This window comes from Jaculus jaculus, chromosome 9 (assembly GCF_020740685.1).
Source record: "Jaculus jaculus isolate mJacJac1 chromosome 9, mJacJac1.mat.Y.cur, whole genome shotgun sequence".
Lineage (NCBI taxonomy): Eukaryota > Metazoa > Chordata > Mammalia > Rodentia > Dipodidae > Jaculus > Jaculus jaculus.
Window position 1 is genome coordinate 28,816,368 of NC_059110.1, and position 13,233 is coordinate 28,829,600.

Sequence of the window (13,233 nt, forward strand, 5' to 3'; positions counted from 1 at the left end):
AAGGTCCATCCTAATTAGATGTCTGAGCCATAAGAGGGCTTGTCTGTCACGTGTGTATGCTCCCTGCCTCCCACCTTGGCCTGCTGTGTCCTGTGAGGGTTTTCTTGTTTTTAATCTAAACACCAGTGTGTAAGTCCCTCTCCCCAGGCTAGCAAGAGAAGGGCACGTCGTATTTACCTGGGTGTTTCTTCCTTGTTTCTCACGTGTATTTTTTTTCCAGATGCTTTCTCACTTTGTTTCCTCCAAGCGCTGGGTCCTTCACTGTCTAATCTCTTACCTTTCTTCTATGTAAAGGTGAAGGGCTTGCACTCTCATGTTCTGCTGCGTGTGTGTGTGCATGTGTGCGTGTGCGCGTATGTGCATACGTATGAGCCAATGGCCCTTTTCTCCGTGAAGATTTTTCCCCATCTCCCCTCCCCCTTTCCAGATGGACAAGGAGGGGAATTCCTTTATGGCTTCAGTCTTTCTAATCTTCCCTGGATACTAGTTTTCCCGAAAATAAGCCTCATAATTCATCATTTACCCTTCTTGGAATCTGTTTTCTCAATACTTTGTCATAATGCATAAGAACCTAAAAGTTGGGGTTCACAGGCTTGGGGGGCCCTCCCGAACCAAAAATGCTCTACCAGTAGGAAGTGATCAGGTAGGCAGAGAGCTAAAATTGAGGCTCACTTGCATGGTCAGAAGAGACTTGACAGCATTTTAAGGTCAGGGCCTGGGGAGCAAATTTAGATCAATTTGGGGGCCAGAGAAATAGCTTAGTGGGTAAGAGCTTTTGTTGTGCAAGCATGAAAGCCTGAGTTCAATCCCAAGCACCAACAAAGCAAAATAACAAGAATGAAGAGATGGCTTAGTGGTTAAGGTGTTTGCCTGCGAAGCCGAAGGATCCCGGTTCAATTCTCCAGGCCCCATGTAAGCCAGATGCACAAGGGGGCTCATGCATCTGCAGTTCACCAGCAGTGGCTGGAGGCCCTGACATGCTCATTGTCTCCCTCCCCTTCTCTCTCTCAAATAAATAAAATATTTTTATTTCTTTATTTGAGAGAGAGACAGAGAGATAGGAAGAGGCAGAGAGAATGGGCATGCCAGGGCCTCCCACCATGCAAACGAACTCCAGACGCATGTGCCCCCTGTGCATCTGGCTTACATGGGTCCTGGAGAATTGAACCAGAGTCCTTAGGCTTCGCAGGCAAACGCCTTAACTGCTAAGCCATTTCCCAAGCCCAGATAAAATATTTAAAAAACAAAACAAAAATCCAGGTGTGGTCACACACGGCTATAACTCAGCCCTGGAGTGGGGGGCAGAGACAAGAGGACCACTGAGGCTTGCTGGTCAGCCTGTCTAACTGAAAAATGACAAACTCCAAGTTCAGTGCAAGATTCTGTCTCAGAGAAGCAAGGTGGAAGAGCGATAGAGGAGGATATTCGACGCTCTTCTCTGGCCTCCAAATATGAGTGTGTATCTGCACACACGCGAACACGCCACATACATGCATACCACACATACTATCTACTACACATACCACAAATAAATAATAAATCTTTAAAAAAATACTTAGGGGCTGGAGAGGTGGCTTAGCGGTTAAGCGCTTGCCTGTGAAGCCTAAGGATCCCAGTTCGAGGCTCGATTCCCCAGGACCCACGTTAGAAGATGCACAAGGGGGTGCGCACGTCTGGAGTTCATTTACAGTGGCTGGAGGCCCTGGCACACCCATTCTCTCTCTATCTGTCTCTTTCTCTCTCTGTCTGTCGCTCTCAGATAAATAAATAAAAATAAACGAAAATAAATTTTAAAAATACTCAGGCCAGTTTTTGAGCATACATCCCAGGGGGAAATCAAAGGAAATAGAGGATCCCAGACCTCCATGGGTCCGACCACAAATGGTTGACACCCTGTCTCACTGCACTGACTCCTGGGTCATCCCTTTATCTGGATGGATCTCTATCTGGGTGCCCATAGCAAAAGGATCCTCCCAGCCAGGGGAGGTGAAACCCCCTTTCACTACAAAGACAAGCCTCAAAGGAATTAGTCACAAACCAGAAGCAAGGGAGAAGGGGACTCACAGTTGTGAAGAAAACAAAATCCTGGTGACCAGTGGGTGTCCCGGATCAGGACATTTTGCTGCGAAGGGAAAGGACACAGCCCCGTCAGCTGCGGCAAGTGTCCAGATGGGAAAAGGAGTTAGAGGAGAGAGGAAGTGGTGGTTCCCACAATATTTGTACACAAGCCACTCTGTCATTGTGCCACATGTGGAAAGTGAGGGAGACTTCTGGAAGGAAAAGACGTGACCCTCACTCCTTCGAACTATAGGGGTCTACCTCCTTTTTGACCAGGGCTCATCAGTTGCAAAGGGGAGGTAAGACTTTCCACAAGGGAATGAAAAGAACTCCTTAACTCTCAGTGGTCTGGAGTCACAGTCCAGAGACCTTTGGATGGTACTGAGGAGCAGCTCCAGCCAAAAATCTTCAGTTGCCACGGGCTGCTTGGTCAGCGGTCAGGCACGTGAGATGGAGGGAGGAGAGCCCAAGTGTGGCCAGGGGAGAATCCTCATCTGGGTCACGAAAGTGTTCTGGGACCGCCATCTGAAGGCATAGGGGTAAAATAATTTACTAGACAAGAATTCATATAAACGTTCTAAGAAAGACTAGACTATGGGTAGAGAAACAGGTGGAAAATTCTTAAAGACAATTGCACCCTTGGGAAAGAATGGGGTTCTTTTTAAAATATTTTTGTGTTTATTTCTATTTATTTATTTGAGAGTGACAGACACAGAAAGAGGCAGAGAGAGAGAGAGAGAGAATGGGCACGCCAGGGCCTCCAGCCACTGCAAAAGAACTCCAGATGCGTGCGTCCCCTCGTGCATCTGGCTAAAGTGGGTCTTGGGGAATCGAGCCTCAAACTGAGGTCCTTAGGCTTCACGAGCAAGCACTTAACCACTAAGGCATCTCTCCAGTCCAAGAATTTTTTTTTTTAATAGGAGTTAAGAGAAGTTACTTGTGACTTGGTCATTTGTGGACCATTTTTGTGGGCTTATTTAACTAGATAAGAGGTGGGCATCTCATTAGGTAGGAAATTTTTTAAATATTTTATTCTTTTTTTTATTTATTTGAGAGCGACAGATAGACAAAGAGGGAGAGAGAGAGAATGGGCGTGCCAGGGCCTCCAGCCACTGCATATGAACTCCAGACACATGCGCCACCTTATGCATCTGGCTAATGTGGGTCCTGGGGAATCAAGCCTCAAACCAGGGTCCTTAGGCTTCACAGGCAAGCACTTAACCACTAAGCCATTTCTCCAGCCCAAGTAGGAAAACTTTTAACATTATTCGTTCTTTCTGAGACTGGCCAGATGTGATGAGACACCAAATGTTATTAGGAGTAAGGCTGTCATCTGTTTGTTGATATAAAGTGTCATAAGTCGGGCTGTAGAGGTGGCTCAGCATTTAAGGCACTTGCGTGCAAAGCCTATGAACCCAGGTTGGATTCCCTAGTACCTGCCTAAGCCAGATATACAAGGTGGCGCATTTGCAATGGAGTTCATTTGCAATGGCTAGAGGCCCTGGCATGCCCATTCTCTCTCTGCCTCTTTCTCTATCTCTCTCAAGTAAATAAAAATTATACATACATACATACATACATACATACATACATATATATATATATATATATATATACACATACACATATATATACACACATATACAGATAGATAGATAGATAGATAGATAGATAGATAGATAGATAGATAGATATTTAAAAGAGTATCAGAAGTCACTAAGTCTTGGTCTGATTGTTCATGTGGAGTTCTGATTTTGATTTTTGGCTTTTTGTTTTTGGCCATGTTTACCTGTTCAATATCGTTACTTTGGGGAAAATTGACATCTTCTTACTAAATTGAAAGATCTACTTACCATAAGGCCCAGTAACCTCGTTTCTAGGTACTGCCCAACACAAACAGAGGCACATGTCTGTACAAGACCTTGTCTTAGGTCCATAGCAGTTTTATTCAAAGGTTCCAGACCCAAACCCCTTCCTTCTACCTGTGAATGAATATCCATGGATGACTCTCAAATACCTTTTGATGGGTGAACAAAACTAAACCCTAAAGTCTCCCTATTTTATGATTCATTTCTATGGGATTCTAAGAAAGTCAGAATTATAGATAGTAATCAAATCCATGGTTGTCAGGTGTTGGGACTGGGTTGGAAAATGAATGGCAAAAGGAGAGTGTGAGAGAGGTTCTTGGAGGGAGGGAGGCAAGTAATCAGTCTGAGAGAGGTGGTGTGCACGGGCACTTCTGAGAAGCCACCAAACTATAGATCAGACACAAAGGGTGTGCATAGTTCCGTAAGGGAATTAAAAAATAAACTTAAAAAAGTTGAATAACATCTTAGAACGAATCATTCATCTGAATTTGAAATAGGAACAAAGCCATATACTGGATTAAAGGTTTTGTTTGTTTGTTTTTTCAAGGCAGGGTCTCACTCTAGCCCAGGCTGCCCTGAAATTCACTATATAGTCTCAGGGTAGCCTCGAACTCACGGCGATCCTCCTACCTCTGCCTCCCAGGTGCTGAGATTAAAGGCATGTGCCACCACGCCCATTTTGGATTAAAGTATTTTAAAATGCAAGCAACAAGTACTTTGTAATGTCCTCCACTGCACACATTTGTGGATTGAACAGTTCCTTCTTCAACATTCAGATCTAATAGATAGATGTCACTTTGTTTACATGGTTTATTTTAAATGTCTACTTTTTTTTTATCTGAAAACCTGCAACTTTTTTTTTTAACTTAAATTCCAGAGTCATTTCTCCGGAAACTCCCCACCCACTTGGTTACCTTAGCTGGCTTTTTTTTTTTTTTTTTTTTTTTTTTCTTTACTTAGCTCTTACTTTTCATGGTGCACTTTTGTGTTTGGTTGCTTTCAGCCCCACTCTCTGCTTGGTCCCTTTTAAAGCCGTGTGACTGTTGAGGGCTGGTACCTGGCAGGCGGAAGCTGCAGGGGGCAGGAGACAGATGCCTGAGTGAGTGGGATGCAATGATTCATTTGTTTCATGGGTTGATTTTTGATGTATAAATGCTAAGGACCCCAGCAGAAAAGTCTTTCTTTACATTAAAGAGTACTCAATTCGATTTTGGCCTTGGGGAAGAGAAAAATATTTGTTTTTGAAGCTCCTTGACACCTGATTCAATGTCAGATTGTTTCAGTTTGTTTGTTTGCTTTATTTTTGAGACAGGTTCATACCATGCCCCAGGCTGTCCTTAAACTCAGGGCAGCCTCCTTCCTCAGCCTGTGGAGTGCTAGGATTACACACATGTGCTACCATTCCCAGCTTCAAATAGCTTTTGCTTCTTTTTCTTTTGAGGTAGGGTCTCACTCTAGCCCAGGCTGACCTGGAACTCACTCTGTAGACCCAAATTGGCCTTGAGTTCATAGTGATCCTCCTACCTCTGCTTCCCAAGTGCTGGGACTAAAGGTGTGTGCCGCCACACACAACCATGAGTATCATTTTTCTGCATTTCACTGGCTGTTTTAAAATATCACTTTGTCTGACTGTTAGACAAATAAAAATCAGCGCTTGGTGATTGGTTTAATGCGCATTTATTAGGAGTAAAGAATATTTTTATGTTTATTTACCATTTAAAAATTTGCCTTCTTATTGTAACTTTTTATCAATTTTTGTTTAAATTGATCAAGAGAGGATTTTTAGGGCTGGGGAGATGCCTTAGCAGTTAAGCGCTTGCCTGTGAAGCCTAAGGTCCCTGGTTCAAGGCCTGATTCCCCAGGACCCACGTTAGCCAGATGCACAAGGGGGCGCACACGTCTGGATTTCTTTTGTAGTGGCTGGAGGCCCTGGTGCGCCCATTCTCTCTCTCTCTCTTCCTCTCTCTCTTCCTCTCTCTCTTCCTCTCTCTCTCTCTCTTTCTCTTTCTCTCTGTCACGCTCAAATAAATAAAAATAAACAAAAAAATTTAAAAAATAATTTCATTAAAAAGAGGTGATTTTTAAAGATATTTACTTTTTCATTATCAAATATTATACACTGTATTTCATCACAAATATTATACGTAACAAATTTATCTTAATATTTTTATTATAATTATGAATGAGCTCTGTCTTACTAATAGCTTTATAAATGTTTATTGTCTTTATACACAGGTAGAGACAGAAGAGAGGCAGGATTAGTGCACCAGGGCCTCCAGCCACTGCTAAAGATCTCAAGATGCATGTGACCCTTGTGCATCTGGCTTTAAGAGGATACTAGGGAATTGAGCCCAGGTCATTAGGCTTTACAGGCTGGCGCCTTAAGTGGTCAGCCATCTTTCCAGCCCTCTGTTCATTGTCTTTATTTAAAAGAAGTATTTTGTTTTTCATGTTGTGTGTGCATATGTGTGTGTTTGTGCATGTTCATATGTTTGTGGATGTCTGTGCATGTGTGTGTGCGTGCATATGGATGTCAGAAGACAGCCTCAGGTGGCATTTCTCACAGGTGCTATCTTTATTTTTATTGTTATTTGGTCGATTTAGTTTTTTTGTAGACAGGGTCTCTCATTGGCCCGGAAATTGCCAGTTACGCTGCACTAGCTAGCCAGCCAAGACCAGGATCCACTTGCCTCCGCCTCTCCAGTGCTGATAGTACAAGTGACTATGTTTAGGTTTTTTAATGTGAGTTCTGAGGGTTGAACTTGGGGCTTCATACTTACAAGGCAAACACTTACCTTGCCAGCTAAGCTGTCTTCTCACAGTGCTTCCTTTTCATAATTTTGCATCTTGACACCTCATTAAATTGTGTTAGTAGGGCTGGAGAGATGGTTTAGCGGTTAAGCACTTGCCTGTGAAGCCTAAGGACCCCGGTTCGAGGCTCAATTCCCCAGGACCCACGTTAGCCAGATGCACAACGGAGCGCACGCGTCTGGAGTTCGTTTGCAGAGGCTCGAAGCCCTGGTGCACCCATTCTCTCTCTCTCTCTCTCTCTCTCTCTCTGCCTCTTTCTCTGTCTGTCACTCTCAAATAAATAAATAAAAATAAACCAAAAAAATTTTTTTTTAAAATTGTGTTAGTACTTCTCACCATTATTCAAACAACTCTATTCTTTTTGTTTTGTTTTATTTGAGGTAGCTAACCATAACATCTCTAAGTGGTGAATATTTGGTATATTATTTTACAGAATTATATCTCTTTATAAAAATCTTATTGCATTTGGTAGAGATCTTTAGAAAACCATTCTATAATATGGGGCATACCTATAAGCATAAAGTTGGTACTTACTATGCTTAATTTTAAGAATGTGCTAATACTTTTAGCTTGCAATTCGTGTGTGTGTGTGTGTGTGTGTATGTGTGTGTGTTGCTAGGGATTGAATTCAGAATTTTATACATACTAAGTATACTAACATGGAGCTATATCTGCTCAACCCATTTTCCAGTTCTTTTTAATAAGAAACTTTTTTTATTTTTAATGTTTATACTTGGAACATCAATAGAAATGCTTATGATTATTTTAATTGAATCATCCTTGCATACCCCAGATAAATTTTAAACTCACAATCTAGTGGTTTTATCATATAATACTTAGTACATTTTGTTATGTTTTCATTCAATTTTTATCGGCTTGTATAAATTAGTTTGAGAAAAATCTAAGTTTTATTTTTGTGACTGACAGTATTATTCAATTCTTGTGTTAGGGTTCTCTGTTAGAGATGATGTCAGTCATTTTTGAGCTTTGGAATAATTTGTACCTGTGGTAATATTGCTCTTCCTAGTCAGAATGTTCTACACTTATTTTTCTTGATCATAATTGCCAAGAACTTCCCATATCATAATTTATTTATTCTAAAACCTAGATGTAGATTAACAAATTTACTTACTTTTAAGTGCCATCTTATGTCTGCTACTGATCTGTATTATCTTTTAAAAGTTTTTTTTTTTGGTTGTAAAGTTACTTTTATAATTCTATTAATTTTTAGCTTAAAATATAAAGTCACGAGATTAATTTTGACATCTTCATATATAGTGCTATTATATTTTGTTCTCATTTGTTCCCCTTTCCAATGCTCCCTCCCCCTCAAGCTGTTTCTCTTTCTTCACATAGTCTCTCCCTCTGTGTTCATATTGCATTATATTTTATAACTCTCCCTATTTCCCATCTCCCTTAAGATCTCATCTTCCTCTCATAATTCCTTCTTAGTTTTGTGACCTGCAAACACCATACATGAAATACACACATATACACCTGTAGTTGTAAATCTAGGCCCCACGTGTGAGGGAAAACATGGCCTTCTTGGGTATGTGCCTGAAGGAGCACAAACTCATTGACAGTTGATCAGAATCCCCTTTCACTACCTTCCTGCAGTCTTCATGTGGAAATTTGACAAAGAACATGAGCTTCTGCTTCCCACCATTGCAAGCTTTCCTTAATTGAAATAATTATAAGCAATATTTACTTTAATTCTTATTTAAGAAAACACAGGTTTGTTGACTTTCATAAATCCCCTCTTGGTGGAACTGTGAATTCAAAACCCAGTGGTAAATGGGGAGGGAAAATCCCTCTTATTTCCTCTATTCTTAAGATTTAATTTAATATATACATTTATTTATTTATTTATTGGAGAGAAAGAGAGAGGATGGGCACGCCAGGGCCTCCAGCCACTGCAAATGAACTCCAGACGCAGGTGCTCCCCTTGTGCATCTGGCTAACGTAGGACCTAAAGAATTGAACCTGAGTAGTTAGGCTTCACAGGCAAGCACCTGAACTGCTAAGTCATCTCTGCAGCCCTTATTTCCTCTTTTGAATGCTAAGTTTTTGAAACCCAAATGTTCTTATTGGTCATGATACAGGTGTCATCTTTTGGGGACCTTGTTCTCTGCTTGCAGATATCGCTGTGGTGGAGATGAGCGATGCCTTCCGGCAGCCGTCCTTGTTTTACCACCTTGGAGTGCGAGAAAGCTTCAGTATGGCCAACAACATCATCCTCTACTGTGACACTAACTCTGACTCGCTGCAGTCCCTGAAGGTACCTTTCTTGTGCTCTCAGTATCTAACTTCAGCTCCAGAAGTCAGGAGACATCTTTGTCAGCCAAAACATCTTAAGTATCTTATGTTTGTGGAAGATGCTTTTGTCAATGTGGCAACTGGGCACCAATTACTTAGTCTAATTATGAGGTCTACTTAGAATTCAGTGTAGAAATATGACCATACACAAGTAGAAAAGAAAAGATCTAGGTCACATTGCAGCCAGCAAGACTGTGTTAATAGGAAGTCATCAATAGCCAGGTGATGGGGTGTGCCCCTATAATCTCAGCTCTTTGGGAGGCTGGGGCAGGAGGGTCGTGAGCTCTAAGCCAGCCTGGGCTACGTACTGAGTTCAGGCCACATAGAGAGATTTGCTCTCAAAAAGCCAAAGCATAGCAAGCAACAACAACAGCAAACGTGAAACAGGAAGTTCTCAATCCACCCCATGAAGAAAGAAAAGATCACCTAAGATAGTCCCAGCCTCGCCTCACTATTGGAAGGTTTGTTGTGCCCAGTTGGCTCCAACTAAAAGCATACTTCCTACTTGAAAGTGGTCTGATTAGAAATTCTCCCATTTTTTTTTCCACTAGTATAAATTCAATTAAAATGGGAGAGGGAAACAAAAGCTTGGTATTTTGTCTACAATATTCAACCTGTCCTATGTCATTCTCTTCATTAATAGGGAACATACCTAATATAAAGACACTTCCTTCATGCAAATGTGCACTGAAATGCTTTGTAGGCTAAGTGATTTTTCACATCATCGTGTGATTCTTTAGAAAGCATGTCATTGTTCAGTGAAACTCTTGCTGGGCCTGTGAAACTTACAGCCAGCTTCATGTGACCTTTTCTCGTCTCTCTTCCAATTCCCATGGACATGTGACATGGAACGCTAAAATTTACCACATGCTTCTAATGGCTGAGCACTCTGAATGAAGATCTCCAACCAAGACTCCTTGCAAGACTATCTTATTTTGTTTTTAGTAGCATTTTGTTTCCATCTAAGTATTAAAGCATATGAAATGTTTCTTTCTCTGAAAATTACTGCAGTTTCATTGGATAAACCCATTTTCTGCATGCCAGGCACTGATCATGCTGGGTGGGGATTGGCAGACATATCCATCCCAGAAGAGTCCTAAGAAATTTTCTCCTCTGTGGTCTAACTCTGTTTCTTACCTGGCTTATGATCCTTTAAGGAAACCCTGCTTAGTTTTCCTTCAGTTTTGCCCCTTTAGTTGCTGCATGGTTAAATTTGCGGATTGATTTTTTTAAACTTTTATTTATTTATTAGAGAGAGAAAGAGACTGGAGGGGAGAGACAGAGAGAGTACACGAAGGTCTCCTGCTGCTGCAAAAGAACTCCAGACACATGGACTCCAGACACATGTGCCACTTTGTGCATCTGGCTTTACATGGATACTGGGGAATTGAACTTGAGCTATCAGGCTTTGCAAGCAAGTGCCTTTAACTGCTGAGCCATCTCTCTAGTCCCATGACTGTATTTTTAATTAAACAGTTGATTTGCTGTTAGTTACAACATTCTAGCAGTTGATGAAAGAAATTATTTCTTTTTTCCTTGGGATTATACTCCTTTTAAGCAAGAAGTATTACATTGGAGACTTTTTACTCCATGCCATTTTTGCCTTTGTCCTAGTAGCATCTGGTTAATTTATTTTATGACCAGTCTTTTCTAGGTAAATAAATGTTTTATTCATCAATTAAAAGTTTGGGGGAGGGCTGGATGGATGGTTTAGTGGTTAAGGTGCTTGCCTGCAAAGCCAAAGGACCCAGGTTCAATTCCCTAGGGCCTATGTAAGCCAAATGCACAAGGTGGTGCATGTGTCTGGACTTCATATGCAGTGGCTGGAGGTCCTGGCATGCCCATTCTCTCTCTCTCTCTGTCTGTCTCCCTCTCTCTTCCTTTCTCTCTCTCTCAAATACATAAATAAAAATAATTTTAAAAAAATTTACTTAAAAAAATTTTTTTTAAAAAAAACAAAAGGAGTCTTGCTATGTAACCATAACTGGCCTAGAACGTGCTATGTAGAATAAGCTAGCCTCCATTCTTGCCACAACCCTTCTACCTCTGTTTTCTGACTGCTGAGATCATGAGCATGCACCACCACATCCAGCTTACTGTTACATTTCAGAGGATGGACATAAAGCTAATCTTACCATACATTTGCATAGGACAAGTAAATTGGCAAAGTTGTTTTCAGTCGGCCTTTGTGTAGGAGTATTACTGGTGTTTGAATGAAATAGTTCTTTTAAAAACTAGTGTTGGGCTGGAGAGATGGCTTAGCGGTTAAGCGCTTACCTGTGAAGCTTAAGGACCCCGGTTCGAGGCTCGTTGCCCCAGGACCCACGTTAGCCCCAGGACCACGTTAGCCAGATGCACAAGGGGCCGCACGTGTCTGGAGTTCGTTGCAGTGGCTGTAAGCCCTGGCGCGCCCATTCCCTCTTTATTTGTCTCTTTCTCTCCCCATCTCTCTCTCTGTCACTTTCAAATAAATAAATAAATAAATAAATAAACAAACAAACAAAAATATTAAAAAAAAAAACTAGTGTTACCTAGTGATGCTTACTTATTGTAGTATATGTAGCTTCTGCTTCTGCCTAAGCAGTTACTGGATACTAGGCATGTGCTGCTTTGTACACGTACATTTTAGTTTTGATGATTTATTGTTCTGAGTCACATATGTTCAGTTTTTGTGTTTATTATTATTATTAACAACATATTTCATATGGATGCATCATGTGTTGGTACCCTGTTTTCCCTCGTCCCTGCCCCCATCCCATTGGAAAGGCTCCTCAGCGGGGTTCCAGGTATTCCCTATGGGATTGTGGGTCATGCTTTGTGGGAGCAGCAGTCAGATATTTCTGGGGGAAGGGAATGACTGCGCATGATGCCTCAACCTGTGACTCTTACAATCTTTCCGACCCCTCTTCTACAAAATTCCCTGAGCAGTAGTGGATGAGTTTTAAGTCGACTTCAGCGATGAGCTCTTAGGAGCCTCTGAATCTCTGCTTTGGTAGGTGTTGAGTGTCCTCAGGGTCTGTCTCCTTCCCCCTGGCATGGATTATTAGGTTCAGCCTGGAAGCAGAGCTCTTGTTCATATCTCCAATTCCTCTGTGGTTTCAGCTGTGGCCTGCCTGAAATGCGAAGGGGAGTTTATCTCCTCGGGTCTTGCTACCTTCTGAGAAAGAAGAGATTTTCCAACAGAGAGTGAAGTCAGCATAGTTTAAATGGGATGAGTGTTATTGATTTAGGGAAAATTTGATGTATGTAACCCCTCTTTTAGCCAAAGACTAGTGAGAGTTTGACACTGGAGAGCATAATCTTTGTTGCCATAGGATTCTGATCTGGTTCCCAATTCCAGATATGGATTCCTTTACACTGAGCAGATGTCTTGGCCAATCAGAAAGCTATTATTTACCCACCGAGGCTGTGTACCACTATTGCACTGGCGCGTGCAGCCTGTCAAGGTGTGCAAGTACATTTGAACATTTAATTTATCATATAGCTTTACCAGGTATCTATTGTATTGTCATCTCATAAAGTTGCAAACTGAGGATCTACACAGTCACTTCTCAAAGGGATACACTCAGGACCATCTGGGACAGGTCGGCCTGACTCTAAAGCTGATTGTCATGTGGTAGTTACCCTTCTGTGTGTGCATGTCCTGAAGTTTTAACCAGCCATGGGTGGGAAATATTTTTGTCTAAAAATTGTATCTGAGCGGGGCATGGTGGCACACGCCTTTAATCCTAGCACTCGGGAGGTAGAGGTAGGAGGATCGCCATGAGTTCGAGGCCACCCTGAGGCTACATAGTGAATTCCAGGTCAGCCTGGGCCAGAGTGAGACCCTACCTCAAAAAAACATCAAAAAATGTATCTTAACTGAATATGTGCATCCTTTTTTTCCTTGTAAGTATAGTGTGACAACTCTTTACATAGCCTTTGAATTCTATGAGTCCTGATATGTAACCTAGAGATGGTTTAAAGTAAATGGGAGGATTATATAAGTTATAGGCAAATACTGTGCCCGATTGTATAAGGACTCGAACATCTGCAGACTTTACTATCCTTAAGGTATCCTTAAGAATCAATCCCCATGAATGCCCAGGGACAACTGCCCCTGGTAAAAGTACAGCAGAGGTTCCTCCTAAGTGTGTTCATTTAGAAAAGCCATGAACTCTGCCTCCTGGCTTGGTCCAAG

General features: G+C 41.7%; 1 protein-coding gene across 1 annotated transcript in view; it reads left to right on the plus strand.

Moving 5' to 3' along the window:
• Map3k5 (mitogen-activated protein kinase kinase kinase 5) overlaps positions 1-13,233 on the plus strand; it is a 280,474-nt gene that overhangs the window by 85,948 nt on the left and 181,293 nt on the right. Inside the window, exon 2 of the mRNA XM_045158755.1 lies at positions 8,876-9,015. Coding sequence (XP_045014690.1) covers positions 8,876-9,015 — 140 coding nt within the window. The remainder of the gene's footprint in view (positions 1-8,875; positions 9,016-13,233) is intronic.